Below are 27,149 nucleotides of genomic sequence, written 5' to 3'. Positions count from 1 at the left end.
ACCATGAGAGGTCAAAGGACCCCAACAGGTACGCGTGTGTTTGCTTATGTTTTTTAAGGGTTTTACGGCGCTTGCAACACATTTAGGTCATATCAGCGCCAGTAAAAAGGAAGAAAATGGATAGTAAAAAGTTCTAGAATTACAATTAAAAGCACCCAAGAAAAGGTAAGACAAAGAGGAACTGGGAACAAATAGGGATCAGATGTAGATTCCAAGAGCATACCACCAATGTACTTAGTTTGAGATCACCTATAAGTCTCATCCGGACACAAGAACAAAATCCAACAGAGAGGAACACACTCAAATGCTTACATTATACATTTAAAATAACACATACAATAATACATAACAGAGAGATGATTTACAAGGAAAAAAAAAATCATCTCCCAAAACAATAACTATGCATTTGACTGTTTCCCTCCCAGGCAAGACTCCAACCAGGGCCAGGACAAAATCAAGTAACCTCATTTCAAGACAAAGACAGAAAGCATGTTGGAAAACAGATATAAGGGGATAGAAGACACAGTATGGACCTCCCTGCCCAGGTACGCGTGACCTCCTGCCCACCATGGGAGGTCAAAGGACCCGACCAGGTACAAACAGCATCAAATGGAAACAACTAGAAATTAAATAGTAGATTAAAATCTGTTTAATATAATATATACATGGATAGTAAAATACCAACTTCCATTAACTAATACTAGAATGGAAAGAAAACAGATGATTATTACTACAGTGTTAGCTGAAATAAAAACAAAAACAAAAAAAAAACAAATAGATAGTATGAAGTTGACGTCACTCTGTTCTTTGTTACTGCTTTTTGCCATCCGCGTTTATGAGTACACGTAATTCTCACTAAACTGTATTAACCAGACTATGTATAAACGTTCAAGGTTACACATAGTTTTGTTATAATTTCGGACGGCAATGTTGTGAGCTTCTTAGCCAAGTGCATACTATCCATAGAGTGAAATCCTGATAAAAGCCACCGTCACAGGACCAGAAACATTGGTTGTGCTTTATCCAGTATCTATGGAACACGCTTGTGTCTGTTTGTTTTTAAGACGCTTGCAACACATTATTGTTTTTGTTTTGTTTTTAAGGGTTTTACGGCGCTTGCAATACATTATTGTTTTTGTTTTGTTTTTAAGGGTTTTACGGCGCTTGCAATACATTATTGTTTTTGTTTTGTTTTTAAGGGTTTTACGGCGCTTGCAATACATTAAGGTCATATCCGCACCAGTAAAAGGGAAGAAAAAGAGATAGTAAAAAGTTCTAGAAATACAACTAAAGCACCCAAGAAAAGTTAAAACAAAGGGGAAATAGTTCAAATAAGAAACAGATGTAGATTCCAAGAGCATACTATCAAAGTACTTAGTTTGAAATCATCTAAAAGTCTCATCCAGACACAAGCACAGGTCCCTGTTAAGAGGAATACACTCAAATGTTTTCATTATAAATTCAAAACAACAAATATAATAATATATAACAGAGAGAGATGTTTGCTTTTGTTTTTAAGGGTTTTACGGCGCTTGCAACACATTTAGGTTATATCAGCGCCAGTAAAAAGGAAGAAAATGGGATAGTAAAAAGTTCTAGAATTACAATTAAAGCACCCAAGAAAAGGTAAGACAAAGGTATATTGGCTCAAATAGGAAACAGATGTAGATTCCAAGAGCACACTGTCAAAGTACTTCGTTTGAGATCACCTAGAAGTCTCATCCAGACACAAGAACAGGTCCCCACTAAGAGGAACACACTCAAATGTTTACAAATTACCTATAACATGTAAACAAAACATAATACAGTTCATAACAGAGATATGATTTACAAGGAAAAAAATATCATCTCCCAAAACCAACTATACATTTGACTGTTTCCCTCTCAGCCAGGACATCTGACCAGGGCCAGGACAAAACCAAGCAATCTCATACCAAGACAAAGACAGAAAGCATGTTGGAAAACAGCTTAAAGGGGATAGAAGACATGGTAAGTACCTCCCTGCCCACTGTGGGAGCCCTGCCCACTATGGGAGGTCAGGGACCCCACCCAGACCTGAACAGAGAGATAATTTACAAGGAATAAAATATCATCTCCCAAAATAATAACTATGCATTTGACTGTTTCCCTCCCAGCCAGGGTATCCGGCCAGGGCCAGGACAAAACCAAGTAATCTCATTCCTCGACAAAGACAGAAAGCAAGTTGGAAAACTTATAGGGGGATAGAAGACACAGTAAGTGCCTCCCTGTCCACTATGAGAGGGCAAAGTTTGAGTTAGCTCGCATAAAGTTCTGATCAAGCGCTTTCTAATACATGTACAATGAAAAGAAAATAATTAGGGGGGAAAAAACGAAAATAGTTGAGCAAAAATGATATGCTTAGAACAAAAACACAAAATGTCATGGAATATATTATTATCTTTTGTTAGTTTTTAAGGCTTTTGCAGTGCTTGCAACGCACTTAGGTCATATCAGCGCCAGTAAAAAGGAGAAAATGGAATAGTCAAAATATTCTAGATTTACAATCAAATCACCCAAGAAAAAGTAAGACAAAGGGGAATGGATTCAAATATGGAACACTATTAGTGTTCTTAGTTTGAGATCACCTTAGAGTCTCATCCAGACACCAACACAGGATCTCACTAAGAGGAATAAACTCAAATGTTTACGGGATACGTAACAGAGAGAAGATTTACAAGGAAAAAAATATCATCTCCCAAAACTATAACTCTACGTTTGACTGTTTCCCTCCCAGTCAAGGACTCCAGCCAGAGCTGTGACAAAACTTAGTAATCCCATTCAAAGACAAAGACAGAAAGCAACTCAGAAAACTGATGAAAGGGGATAGAAGACACAGCGTGACCTCCTGCCCACCACGGGAGGTCAAAGGACTCCACCAGACAAATAGCAAATCTCCTTACTTAAATCTTCCAATAATTGGATCTGTTTAACTCTTGTTGCTGCTTAAATCAAAAGTTTTCACAGGGACTGCAAACATGTCTATTTACACAGGCACTACTGTCAAGTTTCAATAAATAAATAAACATATAAATAATAAAGGACGACGGACAACACTTTTACGGATGATTCACATTTATCAACTTACACCAATAAATTAACACGAGTGCTGTTCACATTTGTCATACGTACATCAATAAATAAACACGAGTGATTCACATTTGTCATACGTACATCAATAAATAAACACGAGTGATTCACATTTGTCGTACATACATCAATAAATAAACACGAGTGATTCACATTTGTCATACGTACATCAATAAATAAACACGAGTGATTCACATTTGTCATACGTACACTAATAAATAAACACGAGTGATTCACTGAGAGATGTGGGCATGGCAGAGGGCAAAAGAGGCAGAGGAAGACCACAAAGAAGATGGCAACAGGATATACAGGAATGGCTCAACAACGGCGTGACGGAATGTGGCAGATGGGCACAAGACAGAGACTTCTTCCGAAGGACTGTGTGGGAGGCTATGCCCAAGTGATATGCCACAGAGAGAGAGAGAGAGAGAGAGAGATTCACATTTGTCATACGTACACCAATAAATAAACAAAGATAATACACATACGTACACCAATAAATAAACAAAGATAATACACATACGTACACCAATAAATAAACAAAGATAATACACATACGTACACCAATAAATAAACAAAGATAATACACATACGTACACCAATAAATAAACAAAGATAATACACATACGTACACCAATAAATAAACAAAGATAATACACATACGTACACCAATAAATAAACAAAGATAATACACATACGTACACCAATAAATAAACAAAGATAATACACATACGTACACCAATAAATAAACAAAGATAATACACATACGTACACCAATAAATAAACAAAGATAATACACATACGTACACCAATAAATAAACAAAGATAATACACATATGTACACCAATAAATAAACAAAGATAATACACATACGTACACCAATAAATAAACAAAGATAATACACATACGTACACCAATAAATAAACAAAGATAATACACATACGTACACCAATAAATAAACAAAGATAATACACATACGTACACCAATAAATAAACAAAGATAATACACATAAACACAAAAGAAACGAATACTTTACTACAACATCTATTTCTTTTAACCTCAAACAAAACTTAAAATCCCCCACTTGCTAGAAACGGGAAGTACTGTTAAAACCAGACGTTTTTTTTAAAAATGTAACACCAGAAAAATTTCCAGGCTACTTTGAAAAGTATGAAAAAGAAAAAAAGAAGAAAAAAGTGCAAATGACAGAATGTTGAAATAATTGTGACACATCACCTCACAATGGTATTACAGCAGAATTAACCAGATGCCGAAGGAGAAAAAAAAAAAAAAAAGAGGTCATTTTGGTGCGGCTATGTGGTCTAGTGGTGTGACGCTTGCTTTCGGATCAAAAGGTCCTGGGTTCGAGTCTCGCTCTGCGCATAGTTAAGTCCTTGGAAAATGCTCTTTACTCACATTCTTTTACCGTATTCCCTGGTGTAAAGTGAGTACCTGGCCGATATCAGCGTTGTCTCCGTCCGAAAGAAGATTGTAATATCGTATAACAGGCATCATGTCCTATCCTACATGTTAAGTGTTGCTGTTGGCTAGGGACCGCTTGTAAAGCGCTTTGCACACGTTTAGTGAATATTGTGCTGTATAAAAACTCAACTTTCTTTTTTATTCGCTTTTTAACTCTCCCTGAATAGCCACTTCCAGAAATTTCCCCGAATTATAAGTTGAGATTTCATATAGCGCAATATCCACTAAACATGCTCAAATCGCTTTCTTTACAAAGGGTCCCTGACCAACAGCAACATGTAACATAAAGAACGAGACATGATGCCTGTTAGGCGATAATACAATTTGTTCCGACATAGCCAATGCTGTTAACTACCAGGTACTCATTTTACACCCAAGTACGGTGAGAGAAAGTGAGCAAAGAGTCTTTACCATTCGGCCATGCGCCTAGAGAGGCTCGAACCAGGAACCTTCCAACTGAAAGCGAGTGTCATACCACAAGACCACATCACCACATGATTATGCACTATATGAAGTTCAATATCTAAAATATATCAGATTGTTTGTGTTTTGTTTTAAAGGGTTTTACACACTTGCAACACATTAAGGTCATATCAGCTCCAGTAAAAAGGAAGGAAATGGGAAAGTAAAAACTTCTAGAATTACAATTAAAAGCACCCAAGAAAAGGGAAGACAAAGGGGAATTGGTTCAAATAGGAAACAGATGTAGATTCCAAGAGCAACACTATCAGTGTACATAGTTTGAGATCTCCTAAATGTCTCATCCTGACACAAACCACAGAGCACCACTAAGAGGAACACGCTCAAATGTTTACAAATATGTCAAACAAAAGTAATACGATGCATTACAGAGAGCTGATGTACAAGGAAAGAAATATCATCTCCTTAAACTATCCATACATTTGACTGTTTCCCTCTCAGCAAGGACATCAGGCCAGGGCCAAGACAAAACCATGACAAAGACAGTAAGCAAGTTGGAAAACAGATACAGGGGGATAGAAGACGCATTAAATACCTCCCTGACCACTCAGATTTATAAATTTGGGAGTAAGCAGACATCGGTGTAAGATAAAGATCTGAACAAGTGTGTATGAAAGGTGCCTGACAAAGCAACAAAGAAAAAACCATCACAACAAAAATCAGTCTGCCTCAACTGGGGAACGAACCTCAGACCTTCTGCTAACATGACACAGACCTGCCAAATTGAAAACTTCAAATTTAGTAATTTTTATGTCATTTTTTAGTAATTTGACAAGGAAATTAGTCATTTCTGAAATCATTTTCCAACAACCACATTTTGAGACTTCAACGTGACATGGCCATGCTTTTGAAATGCTTTATCATTATTATTATTATTATTATTATTATTATTATTATTATTATGTTATTATTATTATTATTATTATTATCATCATTACTGAGAATTAAAAATTCATAATTATCAATAAAACTTTGTGATTAGCCACGAAATTTGTCAAAAATTCGTAAGATTCGTCAGGTATGCGTTACACCATAGTTGAGACAATTTTAATAACTATATAAATAATACCTATAGTCGAGTTAAGACTGATTTTTTGTGATGATTTTTGTTTCTTCCTTTGATTGGGACCTTCCATACACATGTTCAGACCTTTACCTAAAATAGAATGATGTTTGCATTTAATTTTTTTTTTAAAGCGATTACAAACTAATTTCATGTCAAATGGATATTCTTTCATGCTTTTTAAAATTTTTTTTTTTTTTTTCGGATTAAAAATGTTCACGCGAGATTTGGACTTTGTGAAAATAAGTGTCCATTATGATTCTACTCTTCGCGTAATGCTTTTGAAATGAGTTATGTCCGGCTGTCGCAAACTCCAGTTCATAACGTTGAATTTTGTCTTTTAAACCATTACGTAATATTGCCATATATTATTTTTTCCAGCTGTCATACGGTACAAAAATGTTTTTTTTTTTTAAAAAGAGCTTTTATATAGCGCAATATCCACTAAACTCAAAGCGCTTTACAAGGGGTCCCTGGTCAACAGCAACATTTAACATGTAGGACGGGACATGACGCCTGTTAGGCGATATTACAATTTTTCGGACAAAGACAACGCTGTTAACGGCCAGGTACTCATTTTACACCTGAATACGGTGAGAAATGTGAGTAAAGAGCATTTTCCAAGGACTCAACTATGCGCCGAGCGCGAGGCTCGAATCCAGGACCTTCTGATCCGAAAGCGAGTGTCATACCACTAGACCACATAGCCGCACTTACAACCCATTACAGTTAGCAGTGCTGCCTCTTTGAAATTTCAAAAATTCTGAGTTTTCCAAGTGGAAAGAAAAGAAAAGGTCACTATAAATAGCTTAAGAAATAAACAATTTGCTCTCAGCATGATCCAAAACTGCTCCAAAGTCCTGAATATAGGTTCTAAGAAGCTAACCTTTCCTTTTCAACAAGATTTAATGAGTCCAAGAGACCCACACACAGCTCTGTAGCTGGTGCCAAAAATTCTTATTTCTACAACTTTTTTCCTGGTACTAGACAGGTCAGTGAGGCTCTAAATAAAATAAACATCGAGAAGAATTAAGCTTCCTAAAACCACCTGGCAAATGATGATCAATAACCTAGTGCGGTTATGTGGTCTCGTCGTATGGCACTCATCTTCGGATCGGAAGGTCCTGGGTTCGACCCTCGCTAAATACATAGTTGAGTCCTTGGAGAAGGCACTTTACTCACATTCTCTCACAGTACTCAGGTGTAAAATGAGTATCTGGCCATTAACAGCGTTGTCTCTGTCTGAAAAAACATTGTAACATTGCCTAACAGGCGTCATGTCCCGTCCTAAAAGTTAAATGTTACTGTTGGCCAGGGACCCCTTGTAAAGTGCTTTGAGCACATTTAGTATACAAACTCATTTTATCTAAACCCAGATAAAGAAGGATACGGAGATGGCTAAAGGCAAATTGGAATGACTGCAACAAACTTGCTGCATTAGTCGTGTTGCAAATATCCAAAGTAAGTCTCTGATTAGGATACGGTTTAGACATTTATCAAATCAATAAAATTCAATAAATAGATAATGCCACCAAAAACACACCATCACTCTGAATAGTGGGTAATGTAAACGTTGCTGCTTGAAGCCCGAAGAAATAAATAACAATGTAAAATTGAATGTAAGCTTCAATTTAATATACAAAAACAGATTAATATTATCTCATTCGTCTGTAGTGTTTCATTCATCCTGTTTTGTAGATAAAGGGGAAACCCGAAACGTCCACATTATCTGTTTTCGTTTATTAAATTGAAGCTTACATTCAACTTCACATCGTTATTTATCTCACTCTGAATAGTGTTTTGCACACTTTAAAGAAAAATATTATGGTAAAAATTTGTACACACCATGTTCCGAAAAACATGTGTCCCAAAAAAATAAAAAAATCTAAGATCTAAAAAGTCTTTTCAAAATTGCAAAATATATTCACAAAGACCTTTCAAGAGATTTTTAACCATTTCAGGTTCTATAACAATTTTCGAATGCCCTCTAAAACATCCTTTAACCCTTTCCTCACCAGCCATTTTCAGAAATTTCCCCAAAATTTCACATCCACCCAACACAAAAATAGTTTTTTTTCTTTCTCAAACAGAAGAGCAAGAACTACATTCTATGCATAATATTGATCAGGAAAATTAACTCTACAACACTGTGCCACGTTTTTATAGCTATAAATAAACATTTTTCTCTAAATTGTGTGATTTACAAAAGAAACTGAATGATAAAAGTGCTGGTTGGATCGTGAATTTTTTTGTTTGTTTGTTTGTTGCTTTAGGTCTCTTCCAACACAATTGAGGTTATATGAGAGACCGCTGAAACAAAAAAACAAGCAATCTAACAAAAATAGTACAAATGTCAATCAAAATCATAACCTAAAGATATCATAAGCTAAATTATAAATAACCAAGAACAAACAGGCAGAGGATTTACAGGAAAAAAAATATCCCCTGTCAAAAATACAATCACAAACCAAAGAAGCAGGATAGGCTAGTAAAGAGAAGAAGAAACGACATCACTATCGGATCGTACACCCATGCGAACATCATAGGTATATGATTCAAGGGTGATGCTCCCATCCAACCACCCGCGGATCGTGAATGAATACGACGATTTTCCTGTAGTTGGTAAGGAGAGGGTTAATCTGTAACCACGTTGCTAACAACAAACAAGAAGCAAACTGGGTTAAGATGTCAAAGGTCATAATTTGTTCACTCCTTTCGAACAACGATGCCATTGGAATATTGTTGTTGTTGTTGTTGTTGATCCCTAAATTTGATTGCTCGTTTTATATGGACGTCATTGTTATTGTTACTGGACGTCGTCGTGCTGTTGATGTCGTTTAAACTCGTCTTACACTTATCACACCCACTCGGACAACATTCACAACTACAACGTTTACTGGTCACGTCCAACGCACTGTCTTCTATCAAAGCGGAAGACGACGACGACGACGACGACGACGTAGTTTTGCTGCCATCGTTAAATGTATAACTGCCACGATGAAGGTGATCGTGATATTGATGACAATGGCAGGTTTGACAGCACATGGTCTCCTCCTTTTCACCAATTTTCAAATCCACCGTAGTTTCTCTGCCGTTGCCGATGGGACGAGGTGATGATGAGGGGGAGGAGCTCGGACATCCATTCACAACTTGACCAGGATTTTTGTCTGAATTCTCACAGGTCGACAAACAGGTTTCCGATGTCTTTATCGATGTAGAAGTAATAATTTCTTGGACCAGGAAAGGGTGATTCCTGAAGGCTGACATGACTGGCTGGTCTAAGGCCGTTTCAGCGTTGTGTATATCACGGTTCATGGCTTGGATAAGAGCATCTGTTCAATAAAAATATATTTTTAAAAATAAAATAGAAGAACTTAATATTAACAGAGGCTCCGCTCCGACCCCCAATAGCTCCGACCCCCAATAGCCCCTACCCCCAATAGCCCCTACCCCCAATAGCCCCTACCCCCAATAGCCCCGACCCCCAATAGCCCCAAACAGGAATCATAGTACATAAAAAGCGGAATTTGAGACCAAAAAGCGGAATCAATTTACTAATATTAACTACGACATGATTTGCTGCAGATAATGTCATAGACAATCCAAAGTCCTCAAATGCTACAATATAAAATGTCTACAAAACTGCAGATTGTTTAAAGACTAAAAAGGGGGTCTAATAATAATGGCGGATACAGGCCTTGGCAGTCTCAGAGCAAATCATTGAATGGTTGGATTTAATCTTGTCATTTTAAAAATTATTTTTCTAGATTGAAAAGCGGAATTTTTGCCTTGAATGCGGAATCGCGGAATGTAGACCAATTAAGTGGAATGATTCCGCTAAAAGCGGAAGGGTAGGAGCCTCTGTATTAATATGCATGTTTACTTTGTCGTAACAGTGAGCAATGGTGGCAAGAAATACAGAAACCAGAATTCCTTATACTTATAGTAAGCTCTCAAGAAGTTTATATTGACAGATGTGGATTTTTAAATTATTTTTTTTAAAGTAAGTGACATGATGGATTGTATTGCTAAGTCAAACAGCATGACTATCTGGCCACAAATTTGTGAAAATTAGAGCTTATTTACGGCTCTTGCAACACATTTAGGTTATATCAGCGCCAGTAAAAAGGAAGAAAATGGGATAGTAAAAAGTTCTAGAATTACAATAAAGCACAAAAGAGAAAGTAAGACATAGGGGAACTGGGAACAAACAGGGATCAGATGTAGATTCCAAGAGCATACCACCAATGTATTTAGTTTGAGATCACCTCTAAGTCTCATCCGGACACAAGTACAAAATCCAACAAAGAGGAATACACTCAAATGCTTATACATTAAAAATAACAAATATAATAATACATAACAGAGAGATGATTTACAAGGAAAAAAATATCATCTACCAAAACAATAACTATGCATTTGACTGTTTCCCTCCCAGCCAGGAATCTGACGAGGGCTGGGAAAAAACCAAGTAATCTCATACCAAGACAAAGACAGAAAGCATGTTGGATAACAGATATAAGGGGATAGAAGACACAGTATGTACCTCCCTGCCCGCTATGGGAGGTCAGGATCCCCACCCAGGAAAATTAGAGCAAAGTAATGACAAGAGTTGCTGACTCAAGAGGCAACAAATTTACAGAACTTTTACAAGATATTGATGGTGCATGGTCTGAGGAATGAACTCTGAAAAAAACAAAAACAAAAGACACTATGTACTTATTTCTTTCAGTTTAGCATGTGAAGTGGCCGAGTGGTTAAGGCATTGCACTGTGATCCAGATGACCCGGGTTCGAGCCCCGCTTCAGGCACTTTCGTTTTTTCCCTTGAGCAAGATTATTAACCCCCAATTTGCTCACTTGGACAACATGGGTGATTTCTGTTGTTTCATCTTGTTTGATGAATTATCTATATTCTTTCATGGATGCCAAGGGAGGATATCTTATGATGTCGTGGCGCAAAAGGCATAATTTTTTTTTTTTTTTTTTAGCATGTGAATGGAAAATAAACTGGCAACTGGCAACCTTGAATGATGAATAACTGAAAAATATTTTTAAAATGCTGTGAAATGTTTTTCACAAGATGCAAACGCCCTTCTGATCACAATGAATTATGGAAATTTTACATTTAAAACGTGCACACTTTCAATTTCATAGTGACTTACCTAAGGAGTCGTATGCTTCCATAGGACGGAGGTAGCCCAGAACAACGATTCGCAGATTCTCATCGTAAAACTGGTGGTCAAATTTATGCATGATGTGAGTTTCCTGTCGGTATGAAAACAAAAGGAATACATTTTTTTAAAAATCTAAATAATAAAAAAACAAAATTTAGCTTTTATACAGGACAATATCCATCAAAACGTTCTCAAATCGCTTTACACAGAGTCCATGCAGCACTTCACAGGTAGAACGAGACAATACGACGATGAGAGGATGTGAGTTCAGAGCCTTTTCTATGCGTTGCTCTAGACTCGAGCCCAGGACCTTCTGATCTGAAGGCAAGTGTCATACCACTAGACCACATAGCCGCACAATATAGTATGCAATGTAGTTTCTTATCAAATTATTATTATTATTATTATTATTATTATTATTATTATTATTATATTATTATTATTATTATTATAATTATTATTATTATTATTATTATAATTATTATTATTATTATTATTATTATTATTATTATCATTACTATTATTATTATTATTATTATTATTATTATTATTATTATTATTATTATTATTATTATTATTATTATTATTATTATTATTTTTATTATTATTATTACTATTATTATTATTATTATTATTATTATTATTATTATTATTATTATTATTATTATTATTATTATTATTATTATTTATTATTATTATTCATTATATCATTATTATTATTATTATTATTATTATTATTATTATTATTTTATTATTATTATTATTATTATTATTATATTATTATTATTATTATTATTATTATTATTATTATTATTATTATTATTATTATTATTATTATTATTATTATTATTATTATATATTATTATTATTATTATTATTATTATTATTATTATTATTATTATTATTATTATTATTATTATTATATTATTATCATTATTATTTAATGTTAAATCAAGTTTCCAGGTAAACCAATCCTATCCAGACCAGTAGTAAAATGTTACAGCTTCAACGTTGATACTTGAAATTGAAACATCGTGCGGCTATGTGGTCTAGTGGTATGACATTCGCTTTCAGATCAGAAGGTCCGGGGTTCGAGCCTCACTCGGCGCATAGTGGAGTCCTGGAGAAGGCTCTTTACACACATTCTCTCATCGTATTCAGGTGTAAAATGAGTACCTGGCTGTTAACAGCGTTGTTTCTGTCTGAAAAAAAATTGTAATAACAGCTACAGGAGTCATGTCCCGTCCTAAATTATGTTAAATATTGCTGTTGGCCAGGGACCCCTTGTAAAGCGCTTTGAGCATGTTAAGTGCATATATTGCGCTATATAAAAGCTAAAAAAAAAAAAGACAAACCATTGAATTAGACATCAAATAAACAAAACAAAAACAAAAAAGTTGGAAGAGTTGAGACGCTACCACCATTTATCATCTAGTCTAGATTAAATTCAAAATGAATGTTCTGGTTGTGTTGGAGGGTCCCGATAGCTCAGTTGGTAGAACACTCGCTTCACACGTAAAGGGAACGAGATCGATCCCGAGTACAGTCTAGATTTTATCTGACCCCTGTCCACCCAGTAGTGAATGGGTAGCTAGCTGAGTCTGTTAAGATTTGGTGGAAAGCACTTTGCGATAGACTCTATCCAAAAGCAAGCAAGCAATTTCTAGCGACTTTTTTTGTTGTTTTTTTTAGTAAATATATCATGAAATATACGTGTTCCTTACCATGGTCTTCATCGTATTGTGAAAGTGTGAATTCCAGCCACAACACATGACCATCTTGTACACGGTGGGTGACAGCGTGTTGATGCAGGCCCAGCCATAGTACACACCACATACAAATTCCTCTGGCAACTTGTGAATTACATCTTCTGGAAAATTGGCTGCAGGAAAAAGTACAAGAGTCAAAAAATTAAAATGAACTCCTAAATTATGTCTAAAAACACTCATCTTCCAGAAATTTTTATCCTAGGCATATTCTTATTGATGAGTAAATTATATGTTTTATTTTTTGATTCCATTTTGTTGAATGTCAATTTCATTTTGTAAACCTTGCATAGTTAGTGTGTGCGACTGTTGTGCGTGTCTGTTAGGCTCGGTAAGAGTGTGTTTATGGTTTGACAAGTATATTGTAAAGCGCTTTGAGGCTTCAGCATTTAGGGCTATAAAAGAACACTTTATTATGTCTAGTATTGTATTGTGCAGCTAAATGGTCTAGTGGTATGACACTCGTTTTCAGGTCGGAAGGTCCTGGGTTCGAGCCTCGCCCGGTGCACAGTTGAGTCCATGGAAAAGGCTCTTTACTCATATTTTCTCACCGTACTCCACGTATCATGAATACATTAAAATTGTAAAACATAAAAAAGGAGGAAAAAGAGTGGACTAAGTAAGTAAGTAAATAATGAATCTATATAGCACCTAAACATCCACGTTAACTCACTCAACCCTAACACCGACTATATCCGTAGTTTACCAGGGTTACTTTTACACCATGCCTATTAATTACATTTTTATGAGACAAATTATAGACGTAGTATCAAAGCTAATGTTTTTAGTTTGTGCATGCATGTTAATATTTATAGTAGTTGAATCAAATTATCTATGTTGTACCTGCTCTTTTTAACACATTTTTTTGTCCAATTTCGAAGAGTAGAAAAAAATCTCTAGGATTGAGTGAGTTTATCGCGCTCTGCGGCGCTTTACATAATAAAATAAAATAAAGGGGAGACTAAGGTGAGCACTCCTTGTAATTGTAAATAAATTAATATTATCTCTCTATGACCAGATGGCTTTTATATAGAATATGAAGATTGATAGAAGAATGGCTGAGACAGAGTTATATCAATAAGGGAAATATAGAAAGAGAGTGAGTGAGCTAGGAAGAAAGAGTGAGAGGGAGAGAGAGAGAGAGAGAGAGAGAGAGATAGAGAGAGAGAGAGAGAGAGGGAGAGATAGAGAGAGAGTGAAAGAGGAAGAGCGAGAGAGAGAGAGATAGAGAGAGAGAGAGAGAGAGAGAGAGAGAGAGAGAGAGAGAGAGAGAGAGAGAGAGAGAGAGAGAGAGAGAGAGAGAGAGAGAGAGAGAGAGAGAGGGAGCAAGAGAGAAGAGAGAATGAGTGATAAAGGGAGAGAGTGAGAGATAGAGAGGGAGAGAGAGTGAGTGAGAGAGAGAGGAGTAGTTTAATTGATGGGGCTTATTTTCTAATCAGGGTAGGTTATAATAATGTTCTTTTAAACGCACCTATAACTGTCCTACCGGGCTTGACCTACTTACAAATAAAGTCTACACCCATTTACCCCCTCCCTCACCCTCTTCCTCTTCGACCATCAATGACATCTGACGCCAGTTTGTGTGGACCATAAAAATGGGAGTGTCACCAAAAATTCATGTAGTAAGTGAGCACAGGTGTCAAAATATGACACAACACATTTTCATGAATCCACCACTTGACCTGAGCTTTTATCAAAGGAAAATGTTTGACACTGTCAATGATAGGGGAAAATCAGCGGACAATTTCTGAGAAAATCCCCAAATCCTGGAATTCTGTGGAAGTTTATCGTCACTGTACTACGTTATGACGATCCACCCAATCTGCAAATTCTGTGCTGCACTCATGCACCGCGGCAAACCCGCCTGGAAGCTTCGTCACAATGCACCATTCAGCTAGATGCTCTGCAGTTTCGGGCTCGTTACCACAACGGGTACATGTTGGACAGGTGGCAAGTCCCCACTGATGCAATGAGCGTACTGTTAAGCAGGTTCTCGACCGAAGTTGATTGGCTGCCACCCAATGCTGTGGTGGAAAAGCCCTGCCACCAAATGCTGTGGTGGAAAAGCCCTGCCACCCAATGCTGTGGTGGAAAAGCCCTGCCACCCAATACTGTGGTGGAAAAGCCCTGCCACCGAATGCTGTGGTGGAAAAGCCCTGCGACCGAATGCTGTGGTGGAAAAGCCCTGCCACTGAATGCTGTGGTGGAAAAGCCCTGCCACCGAATGCTGTGGTGGAAAAGCCCTGCCACCCAATGCTGTGGTGGAAAAGCCCTGCCACCCAATGCTGTGGTGGAAAAGCCCTGCCACCGAATGCTGTGGTGGAAAAGCCCTGCCACCCAATGCTGTGGTGGAAAAGCCCTGCCACCGAATGCTGTGGTGGAAAAGCCCTGCCACCCAATGCTGTGGTGGAAAAGCCCTGCCACCCAATGCTGTGGTGGAAAAGCCCTGCCACCCAATGCTGTGGTGGAAAAGCCCTGCCACCCAATGCTGTGGTGGAAAAGCCCTGCCACCCAATGCTGTAGTGGAAAAGCCCGGCCACCCAATGCTGTGGTGGAAAAGCCCTGCCACCGAATGCTGTGGTGGAAAAGCCCTGCCACCCAATGCTGTGGTGGAAAAGCCCTGCCACCCAATGCTGTGGTGGAAAAGCCCTGCCACCCAATTCTGTGGTGGAAAAGCCCTGCCACCGAATGTTGTAGTGGAAAAGCCCTGCCACCCAATGCTGTAGTGGAAAAGCCCTGCCACCGAATGCTGTGGTGGAAAAGCCCTGCCACCGAATGCTGTGGTGGAAAAGCCCTGCCACCCAATGCTGTGGTGGAAAAGCCCTGCCACCGAATGCTGTAGTGGAAAAGCCCTGCCACCGAATGCTGTGGTGGAAAAGCCCTGCCACCCAATGCTGTGGTGGAAAAGCCCTGCCACCGAATGCTGTAGTGGAAAAGCCCTGCCACCCAATGCTGTGGTGGAAAAGCCCTGCCACCCAATGCTGTGGTGGAAAAGCCCTGCCACCCAATGCTGTGGTGGAAAAGCCCTGCCACCGAATGCTGTGGTGGAAAAGCCCTGCCACCCAATGCTGTGGTGAAAAAGCCCTGCCACCGAATGCTGTGGTGGAAAAGCCCTGCCACCCAATGCTGTGGTGGAAAAGCCCTGCCACCCAATGCTGTGGTGGAAAAGCCCTGCCACCCAATGCTGTGGTGGAAAAGCCCTGCCACCGAATGCTGTAGTGGAAAAGCCCTGCCACCCAATGCTGTGGTGGAAAAGCCCTGCCACCCAATGCTGTGGTGGAAAAGCCCTGCCACCGAATGTTGTAGTGGAAAAGCCCTGCCACCCAATGCTGTAGTGGAAAAGCCCTGCCACCGAATGCTGTAGTGGAAAAGCCCTGCCACCGAATGCTGTGGTGGAAAAGCCCTGCCACCCAATGCTGTGGTGGAAAAGCCCTGCCACCGAATGCTGTAGTGGAAAAGCCCTGCCACCGAATGCTGTGGTGGAAAAGCCCTGCCACCCAATGCTGTGGTGGAAAAGCCCTGCCACCGAATGCTGTAGTGGAAAAGCCCTGCCACCCAATGCTGTGGTGGAAAAGCCCTGCCACCCAATGCTGTGGTGGAAAAGCCCTGCCACCCAATGCTGTGGTGGAAAAGCCCTGCCACCGAATGCTGTGGTGGAAAAGCCCTGCCACCCAATGCTGTGGTGAAAAAGCCCTGCCACCGAATGCTGTGGTGGAAAAGCCCTGCCACCCAATGCTGTGGTGGAAAAGCCCTGCCACCCAATGCTGTGGTGGAAAAGCCCTGCCACCCAATGCTGTGGTGGAAAAGCCCTGCCACCGAATGCTGTAGTGGAAAAGCCCTGCCACCCAATGCTGTGGTGGAAAAGCCCTGCCACCCAATGCTGTGGTGGAACAGCTTGGCAACTTCTTCCCCAGTTTCGAGGAGTCCATGTCTGTTGGCTTGGGGCCCCTGGTTTGTAATTGTAAAGTGCTTTGAGCACGTTTTGTGGATATTGCTCTGTATACAAAAAAAAAAAAAGCTTGAAAAAGAAAAGCAACGAAAAGTATGGATTGGGAGGATATCAAGAGAGAAAGAGTAGAGCATGAATCAACAAACCCAGTCAGGAGGGAAGTTGGGGGGGGGGGGGGTGACGTTTCTGTTTGTCTCCTGTGCCCTTTCTTTACACTGATGACCCAAACAAAGTGAGAAAGATGATGATGATGATGAAATTGACGATGATAATGTTGAAGATAATCATATCACCTGTTGGAATTCCCAGTTCTGCACCACCACGTCCAAATCCACGAGCAACTTTCCCTTCAGTGAAATAAGGGAGGTAATCAAAGCTGTTATCGGGGGATGACATTATCCGTCTTGTCACACAAGGGTTGGAATTCTTTATTGAAAAATATGGCACTAGGAATTAAAAACGACTGGCGACAATCGACATGACAAGTTTCTTCTCTATGTAATATGATTAGACCGCTCTGCCTTCAAGTAAGGTACTTGCTAAAATCTCAAAAACAAAATCAAAATCACTGAATATCTTGTCACTTTTCTTCAAATCCAGATGTGTCGATGATAAATTTAAAGAAGTTAGTTCAAATTTACAGCAGCAATATTTTCTATTGATATCTACTCCCAGTCTGTGATGGTATCTGAAATAGAATTTAAAATTGGATCATGAGTGAAAACAATAGAAAATAGAAAAATATCATCTCCCAAAATTAACAACATTCCACTGGGTTTTTTTTTAAGCTTTTATATAGCGCAATATCCACCTAACATGCTCAAAGCGCTTTACAAGGGGTCCCTGGTCAACAGCAACATTTAACATGTAGGATGAGACATGACGCCTGTTAGGCGATATTAATATTACAATTTTTCGGACAAAGACAACGCTGTTAACGGCCAGGTATTCATTTTACACCTGAGTACGGTGAGAGAATGTGAGTAAAGAGTCTTTTCCAAGGACTCAACTATGCGCCGAGTGAGGCTCGAACCCCGGACCTTCCGATCCGAAAACGAGTGTCATACCACTAGACCACATAGCCGCTGTTTCCTTCTCAGCCAAGGCCAGGACAAAACCAAGTAATCTCATTCAAAGACAAAGACAGAAAGCAAGTTGGAAAACATAATATAGGGGGATAGAAGACATTATGGGAGGTCGTGAACCCCACCCAGGATATAGGGGGATAGAAGACATGTAGTAAGTACCTCCCTGCCTACTATGGGGGGTCGTGAACCCCACCCAGGATATAGGGGAATGGAAGATACAGCAAGTACCTCCCTGCCCACTATGGGAGGTCGTGAACCCCACCCAGGATATAGGGGAATGGAAGATACAGTAAGTACCTTCCTGCCCACTATGGGAGGTCGTGAATCCCACCCATTCGTGAGGACTGAAGATAGCTGAGTGGCTTAGGCAACGCACTCACATCCAAAGGACACAGATTTGACCCCCATTGGGTCCTCTGTCTAGTTTTTCTTGAGTAAGAAACTAGGCCTTCAGATGATTTTCCTTTTTCTGCCTCGATTATTGCTTCTGATGAGCAATAAATAATATGAAATTGAATGTAAGCTTCAATTTTATTAATAATAATAATAATACACATTTATACAGCGCTCATTCTCGTGTAAAACACAAGCTCTGGGCACTTTACAATATAAATTATCAATTTTAAATGAAAAAAAAAAAAATAAAATAAAATAAAATAATAAAATAAAATAAAAATAAAATATAATTCATAGCCAAATCAAGGATTCATAGAGTCAATAAAAACAAGAACAGATCAAATGAACATTTCGGGTTTCCCCTTACTTTATCAACAAAACAGGATGAATGAAACACTACAGATGAATGAGCTTATGTGGTAATCCCTGTAATATAACCAAGAAGGCTCTCAATTGGGACTGGAATCCACAGGGCAAGAGGTCACGGGGTCGTCCAAAACAGACTTGGAGTAGGAGAAGCCTTCACTCTTCCCTGGAGCGAGGCAAAGGTCTGTGCCAAGGATAGAAGAAGATGGAAGAGTGCTGTAGAGGCCCTATTATTATTATTATTATTATTATTATTATTATTATTATTATTATTATTATTATTATTATTATTATTATTATTATTATTATTATTATTATTATTTTATTATTATTATCATTATTATTATCATTATTATTATTATTATCATTATTATTATTATGCTTCACCAGGAGCCAAGAGGCATAACCCAAGTAAATGTGTTTATTTATCCATCCATTCGCATGTTTTATTTTATTTGTACTTCTTTAGTTGCTTCTCATTAGTACCTGATCGTTAACATGAATAGAAAAAGATTTATTTTTAGTTTAAGTGCTCCTACTTGGAGTAGGAGAAGCCTTCACTCTTCCCTGGAGCGAGGCAAAGGTCTGTGCCAAGGATAGAAGAAGATGGAAGAGTGCTGTAGAGGCCCTATTATTATTATTATTATTATTATATTATTATATTATTATTATTATTATTATATATTATTATTATTATTATTTTATTATTATTATTATTATTTTATTATTATTATCATTATTATTATATTATATTATTATTATTATTATTATTATTATTATATTATTATTATTATATTATTATTATCATCATTATGATTATTATGATTATTATTAATATTATTATTATTATTATTATCATTATTATTATCATTATTATTATTATTATCATTATTATTATCATTATTATTATTATGCTTCACTAGGAGCCAAGAGGCATAACCCAAGTAAATGTGTTTATTTATCCATCCATTCACATGTTTTATTTTATTTGTACTTCTTTAGTTGCTTCTCATCATTTAGTACCTGATCGTTAACATGAATAGAAAAAGATTTATTTTTAGTTTAAGTGCTGTTTTTATTTCAGACTTTGTGTTTTCATTACATTTGGAATGCTGCCACACAGAGAATCAAGATTCTATTTTTTTTTTATCAAAAACATTTTGTTTCTTGGTTTAGGCAGTCGATTTTTAAAAATTTATCAAAACCGATGAGTTTTCTGTTCTGTGGTAGTCAGTGTTGGTCAGGTTTGGCTAGGAAGTTCTATTTAGCTACCATCTGGCAACACCTTTCAACACACTTGTGTTCAATTTACACACAACGCGCACGCTCCAATCTTATTACGCAAATTCGGGGAAAGGTCACAGCTGTCTCTGTCGAAAAATTGTAATATCGCCTAATATGCGTCATGTCTCGTTCTACATATTAACATGTTGCTGTTGGTCAGGGACCCTTTGTAAAGCGTTTTGAGCATGCTTCATGGATCCTGCCTATATAAAAACCCAAGAATATTTATCCTATTTCTGCGCTTTATGCATACATGTCTACTTGAACATTTCAAAATCAGTAGCCAACACAAAATTCATCAGTAATAAATGGTACAATTTTAGTAATACTCCACCAATTAAGAAGAACACCAACAACAACAAAAATAAATAAACTAATTTTAAAAATACTACAACCTTCAATACGTAAAATAAATGATGTTGTTGACCTCCATCCTTATGAGCTGGCAATCGACTAAGCTACCAATTACAGATGATCCGTAAAAGTAGGCAGGTATGTATATGTTAATTTCTTTTCTCTTAAACTTTTTTTCGATTTCCCTCTCTTTTTATAAATTGTTATTTATTCATTTTCTTCTTTGATCATTTGCTGTCTATGGGCATGAATTTTAAAAATAAATATTTACAAATTATGTTGGTTTTTTTTAAAAAGAAAGAGATGGAAAAAAAAAAGAGGTGGGGGGAGGATGGGTGGGACATTTATCCCTTGCAACGTTCTGTACAACCATTCGGCCATGACACCCACTTCGTAGTCGACGCATATTGTGTATATGTAGTAACAACTGATTTAATGTTGGTTAATTTTGATTTTATAGATATTTTATTAACTTTCCTTATTTCTATGTGCATTTGGAAACATTCCATATTCTGGATGTGGATAATTGTGTAAAAGAGCGGAGTTTCAAATATTTGTCTGGGAATAACGAATTTTCGTTATCCCCAGACAGGTGTCTGGGAATAATGACAGCCATTACAATGCATATGTCAAATGTATGTTCACCCTCATTTATGTCCAGTACCACGAAAAGCAGTCCCTAGAGAGATGATGTCAATCAGGTGAGGAGTGGGGTAGGGGGGGGGGGGGGCTAAGCTAACCCTACCCGTTGATTAATACAGGGGTGAGAATAGCGAGAAGGTGCCACTACCTCTATTCTCACCCAGGATGAGAGCTCAACTGTTTTTCTATTCTCATCCAGGATGAGAATAGAGGCAGCCTTTTTTTTTTTAAAGTGCTGCTACTTACTAATTGAGAAATTGAATAAATAAACGCCTGACAAAAGATCCACGGTGAAAATACGAATTGAAAGAGAGGCTAGGCTAGATTGTGAGGAGCTTTCAAGAAGTCGTCAGGAAGGGCTCCCGAAATTGATATCTTAATCTTAGCCTAAGCCTAAGACTTAGACTTAGGTGGAAAACAATTACCTTGTCAAATGATTGTAGTGAAAATAATCTGGCGCAAACGTGAGATGAGAAAATCTGTTCATTGCATTTTCGAGGGGCCGTCATTTTGAGGCGCACCTCTCTAGTCAAAATTGGCTATTGAAAGCAGTGTTATAGATAGTATTTAGATAGTTATGAATTGAATTGAAAGGTACCCGATAATGATGACTCGATGGCTTCATCATTCACATCCATTTTGGTTTCATTTATTGTCAAAGTCAAAGTCTAAACCAAGAGAAGATTCATTCACAAAAATTAAATTTTACCTCTTTTCCTGTTACGAAGTGATCCAATGACTAAATATGACGTGGGAGTTAAGATCCTGAGCCCTAAATACGTTCGTAAACAACAGAGATCAGTGCCATGCCCTACAAACTACAAACAATTCGTCCTCGCGTGTCTGCTGGAGCGAGTGTGTGACGGTCGATTCGACCAGCCAGAACGGTGAACCTTATCCCCCCCGAACTTATTGAGTTAATAAGGTTGGAGTCGTGCCGCAAGTTTGTTGGTTAGGTGGAGATTGAACAACAATAAGGTGATTGAAAGTTTTTGCAGTTTAGCCAGATTGGAATAGCATAAATCAGAACCCCTTCCACTACCAAAACCTGACCAAGCAGCTGAACTACCACAGAACAGAAAACTCATCGGTTTTGATAAATTTTTAAAAATCGACTGCCTAAACTAAGAAAAAAATGTTTTAGTAAAAAAAAAAATAGAATCATGATTCTCTGTGTGGCAGCATTCCAAATGTAATGAAAACACGAAGTCTGAAATAAAAACAGTAGGCATAAACTAAAAATAAATCTTTTTCTATTCATGTTGCTATAGCAATGTCTAAATATATCACCTTTAGTTGTCTGATTAATGATTAACTACTCGGCCTGTAATTTGTGTGAAAAAAGAGTAATTATGTGGATATGAAATCCAAAAAAAACAAAAACCAATTGTTTCATACAAAATGGATTTTTATAAATGCTTTTGTTGTTTTTCGATTTATTGATTCAATTATCATTGTATTTATTGATTTAATCAAGGAATTTATTATAATTAATTTAGATCGCAAGCACTGCAACAATTGAGGATTTTGAGTGAGCTAAAGAAAGATGACTTACAGAAAAATTTGGATTGCCTTGCCAGAAATTGAATAATAAATAATTTAAAATAAAATAAAATTCCCTTTATCCATCCCATAGGGGAAATTTGTATCTAGCGTCTATTCCAAGGGATGGCGTCAGCCGCAGTGGAGCTAGGGCGAGGTGACACTTTCTCAAGGCTACACCGTTGCGGCGGGTGATCGAACTCGATACCTTTCGGGTACGAAGCAAAGACCGTACCGGTGAGCCAAGCTGCCCCTAAATTCTCTGGTTTGTCTGTACAGACTGGTAACGGTTTCACACACAATGGCCACCCATAGAATGGTAGATTATAATTTGATTCCGTCCCAGTCAATCAACCATTTGGAGAAAACAAAGCAAAAGTGCAACCTGCAACCCGCATTTCCTCGCTCCCGCCCTGCCCCCACTATCTCATATTTATTTCTTATTTCTATTTATCTCTTAGTCTTCTATGTTTTCCTCAATCTCTCTCCCCGCCCCTTCTTCATCTTTGTTTTTGTTTTTGTTTTTAAGGGTTTTACGGCGCTTGCAACACATTTAGGTTATATCAGCGCCAGTAAAAAGGAAGAAAATGGGATAGTAAAAAGTTCTAGAATTGCAATTATAGCATCCAGGAAAAAGTAAGACATATAGGGGAACTGAGAACAATAAATAGGGATCAGATGTAGATTCCAAGAGCATACCACCAATGTACTTAGTTTGAGATCAACAATAAGTCTCATCCGGACACAAGCACTAAGAGGAACACACTCAAATGCTTACATTATAAATTATAACAAATATAATAATAAATAACAGAGAGATGATTTACAAGGAAAAAAATATCATCTCCAATACAATAACTATGCATTTGACTGTTTCCCTCCCAGCCAGGACCCCGACCAGGGCCAGGACAAAACCAAGCAATCCCATTCCAAGACAAAGACAGAATGCAATTTGGAAAACAGATATAGGGGGATAGAAGACACAATAAGTACCTCCCTGCCCACTATGGGAAGTAGGTTCTTCATCTTTCACTGCCAATCCACCCTTTCCTGCCTTTTTACTTATAGATAGTTCGAAGATGACGTCACTCAGGTCTTTGTTATTGTTTTTGCCATCCGCGTTTTATGAGTAATGCTCACTGAACTGTATTAACCCGACTATAAACGTTCATGGAAACACACAGTTTTGTGTGTTGGTCCGTTATACTTCCGGATGGCAATGTTATGAGCTTCTTAGCCAAGCGCATACTATCTATAGGTTAGTTCCAAGTTTCATGGTGTAACTTCCTTTCGTTTTCATTTTACTTACACGATTGTTCTTTTGCGTATTTATGTCATTAACAATAACCAAAACCTAGACTCTTTTAATCAATCAAATCAATCAGTCATTCAACCATTTGAGTCACGCTCTCGACGGCCAGGTGGAGTTGCCGTATTAGTAAGGTCGCGGGTTCGAACCCCCATCGCCGCCGCGAAATTTTTATTCTCTGTTTTTTGTCTTCTGACACTTTCCTACTCACTTCATTTCTTGTCAGATGTGTTTGTGATTTTTATCTACTTATCTGGCAACTGGCAATAATAATATAACACGAGTTCTGTTGTTTTGGTCGGGTTTTTTTTTTTTTTTTTTTTTTTTTTTTTTTTTTTTTTTTTTTTTTTTTTCTTTTTTTTTGGTTTTTGTTTTTCTCCAGATTTTGACATCAGTGCCTGCTTTCTAATAGGATTCAATATTCTGATGTCACGTCCGCCCAGCAATGAGCAGCTTGGCTCTAAACAAAGAGAATCCGTACTTTTTATTCTTCATTCTGGCTAGAATGTTTTTTTCACATGTCAAAAATGATCAGAATGTATAAAAGTCAACATGATCAGATTTGAAATATTTTTCTCCTCTGGATACACTTTTATGCTCGTCGAAGTATTTCAAAAGGGTGTCCGCCATTGTTCCGATAGTTTAGAACCAGTTACTAAGTTACTATGCCTCATTACGAGGAAAGGGACGTCACGACTGTTGGAGCCTATTATTGTCACTTTAAAGTTTGGTTAGCGGTTCTCACACAAACTAACAATTCAGACAGACAGTCCAAAGAGACAGCCATATAATAATAAATAATAATAATAATAATAATAATAATAATAATAATATAATAATAATAATAATAATAATAATAATAATAATAATAATAATAATAATAATAAATAATAATAATAATAATAATAATAATAATAATAATAATAATAATGTACTTTATTCATCCAAAAGGAAATTTTTGTACAGACGTATAAAATGCCGACAATAATACATACATAAACATAATATACGTAAATATAATGTGGTAAAGTAAAATTTGGTAATAGGTATGTATGGTATAATAATAATGTAGGCTGTAAGAATAATTACATAGTGTAAATTAAGGGACATACAGATTATAAAAGTGTAAAGATATAAATATCTAGAAAAGGTATATTGATGTCAACATATACGAAAAAAAAAGATCAGTAAAAATCTAAGAATTAGTTACAGTGTAATACTAGCTACTGTAAATTGACTGAGAAAAATTACATAGTATAAATTACATGGCACGTAATGTAGAATAAAAAGGTCAATAGAAAAGTTGTAGTAAGCGATTTTATAAATTGATGTTTTTAAAAATTGTGGGTATGGAGTAATTTTAAAGAACAAGTTTCAAAGTTAAAACAGACGTAGACCAAAATTTATAAATTATTTTCCTTATTAAAAATTCTGCAACTGTAAGGTAAAAAGGATCGGAGGTGTCTTTCACTTTTTGTTCGTATAGACAACAATCGGTCACTTCTGTTCGACTTAGTGATCTGAAGATTTAAAGGTGAGTTGGATTATCTAAAATATTACTAATTTTTCTTAAGCAGTGTTCTGAATATAAATCATTAAAAGACATGGATCCTGTAGTAAATTTATTAGCTCTTTTAATAATCCTGTCAAAGTTAGCTTTTGCTGAGCTAAGACAACCCCCCCCCCCCCCCCCCCCCCCCCCCCCCCCAGGCAGTAATGCAAAAATCCAAAACACTTTCTATTACAGATCTATAAAATAACGTACAAAGTGTTTTGTCAATGTTAACTTGGGACAATTTCCGTAAAAAGTACATTCTATGATTAATTTTACTATTGATATAACTGGAATGTACGTCCCACCGTAATTTGTTGTCCATGGTGACTCCTAGATATTTGAATTCAACTACCTGCTCTACTTTTTCATTTTTAATAGTAATATGGTCTTTTGTATTCTCATCTTTTCTAAAGTCTATGATTAATTCTTTGGTCTTACTAACATTCAATTCAAGGTGGTTATTGTCGCACCAGGAAACAAATTTATTTATTTCTTTCTTATAATTCCTTATAATATATTTTCCCCACCATATATGAGCAGATTTACAAACACACAAACTCACCACACACACCTACACACACACACACACACACACACACAGAGAGAGAGAGAGAGAGAGAGAGAGAGAGAGAGAGAGAGAGAGAGAGAGAGGAGACGGGAGGGTTGTGGAAAGATAAAGAGAGAGAGAGAGAGAGAGAGAGAGAGAGAGAGAGAGAGAGAGAGAGAGAGAGAGAGAGAGAGAGAGAGAGAGAACCACAAACAGTTAGACTGACAGTTTAAAAGGAGAGTCATACATTTCCCCCCCCCCCCCCCCCCCCCCCCCAATCAAATTAAAGGCTCGTGAGCGATCAGCGAGAGAATTACTCCAATGAGACAGATAATATAATAACTATAAATAGTGTGCGCTTGGCTAAGGCACTCACAACATTGCCATCCAGAAGTATAACGGACCAACTATGTGAAACCAAGAACGTTTATAGACAGTTTGAAGTTGACGTCACTCAGGTCTTTGTTATTGTTTTTTATTTATTTATTTTTTATTTTTTTTTTGCCATCCGCGTTTATGTCCCCAAGGCTGCGTGAGTACCCCAATCCTGTACATCTTATACACCAACGACTGCAGGCCATCCTTTGAAAATTGTTTTATAGTGAAATATGCAGATGATACTGCTATTCTTGGCTTATTAAAAGATAAAGTTACCGATTGGTGTGAACAAAGTCAGCTTGAATTAAATGTTGAACAAACGAAAGAACAGGTGTTTGGTGTAAAAAATAAAAACGACTTAAAGTGTGTGACGATCGGTAAAGATTATGTTGAGATAGTTGACTATTTTGAAAAATTTAGGAATAACCATTGATAGTTCCCTCACTTTCTCTCAACATATTAATATAATCTCTAAGAAAGTTGCCCAAAGATTATACATCCTAAGGAAATTGAGTACATTTCAAGTAGGAATGAAAACTATGTTAAGAGTTTATGACTCATTGATTAAAAGTGTAATTGCGTTTGGCTGCACCATATGGTTTGGAGGATGCCGACTTAAAGATAAATCAAAAATTTTAAAATCTATCAAAGAGGCATCAAAAA

At 37.2% G+C, this 27,149-nt stretch overlaps 1 protein-coding gene across 7 annotated transcripts; it reads right to left on the bottom strand.

The window, feature by feature from the left end:
- Positions 1 to 626: 626 nt before the first annotated feature.
- On the bottom strand, positions 627 to 22,019 carry LOC144960835 (uncharacterized). Of its 7 annotated transcripts, none has more exons than XR_013642955.1 (7): positions 21,865 to 22,019; positions 18,877 to 19,059; positions 17,319 to 17,713; positions 13,035 to 13,192; positions 11,299 to 11,401; positions 8,717 to 9,466; positions 627 to 8,362 (listed from the first exon to the last, which is right to left on the bottom strand). XR_013642955.1 is itself a non-coding variant. In XM_078894203.1 (6 exons), exons 3-6 carry the CDS (start codon positions 17,419 to 17,421, stop codon positions 8,841 to 8,843), a joined length of 990 nt encoding a protein of 329 aa, XP_078750329.1. In that variant the 5' UTR covers positions 17,422 to 17,713; positions 18,877 to 19,059; positions 21,865 to 22,019; the 3' UTR covers positions 627 to 8,840. The 7 variants fall into 7 exon arrangements, 4 of the variants coding, with proteins under 4 accessions (XP_078750329.1, XP_078750328.1, XP_078750331.1 ...); XR_013642954.1 differs by lacking the exon at positions 18,877 to 19,059 and having other exon boundaries at positions 627 to 6,607; positions 7,492 to 8,362; XR_013642953.1 differs by lacking the exon at positions 18,877 to 19,059.
- Positions 22,020 to 27,149: the final 5,130 nt, after the last annotated feature.

This window comes from Berghia stephanieae, chromosome 15 (assembly GCF_034508935.2).
Source record: "Berghia stephanieae isolate SIO BIC M18660-M18661 chromosome 15, UCSD_Bste_1.3, whole genome shotgun sequence".
In the NCBI taxonomy this organism is placed as follows: Eukaryota; Metazoa; Mollusca; class Gastropoda; order Nudibranchia; family Aeolidiidae; genus Berghia; species Berghia stephanieae.
Note: the sequence above shows the minus strand (reverse complement) of the source record. Positions and strands in the feature narration are given on the sequence as shown.

Bases quoted from the DNA above. Each gene is read 5' to 3' on its own strand.
- LOC144960835 (XM_078894203.1), bottom strand. From the start codon at position 17,421: ATGTCATCCCCCGATAACAGCTTTGATTACCTCCCTTATTTCACTGAA. The intron at 13,193-17,318 runs GTGATATGATTA...TTTTTCCTGCAG, and splicing joins AGAACTGGGAATTCCAACAG to CCAATTTTCCAGAAGATGTA. The intron at 9,467-11,298 runs GTAAGTCACTAT...TTTATTGAACAG, and splicing joins GGAAGCATACGACTCCTTAG to ATGCTCTTATCCAAGCCATG.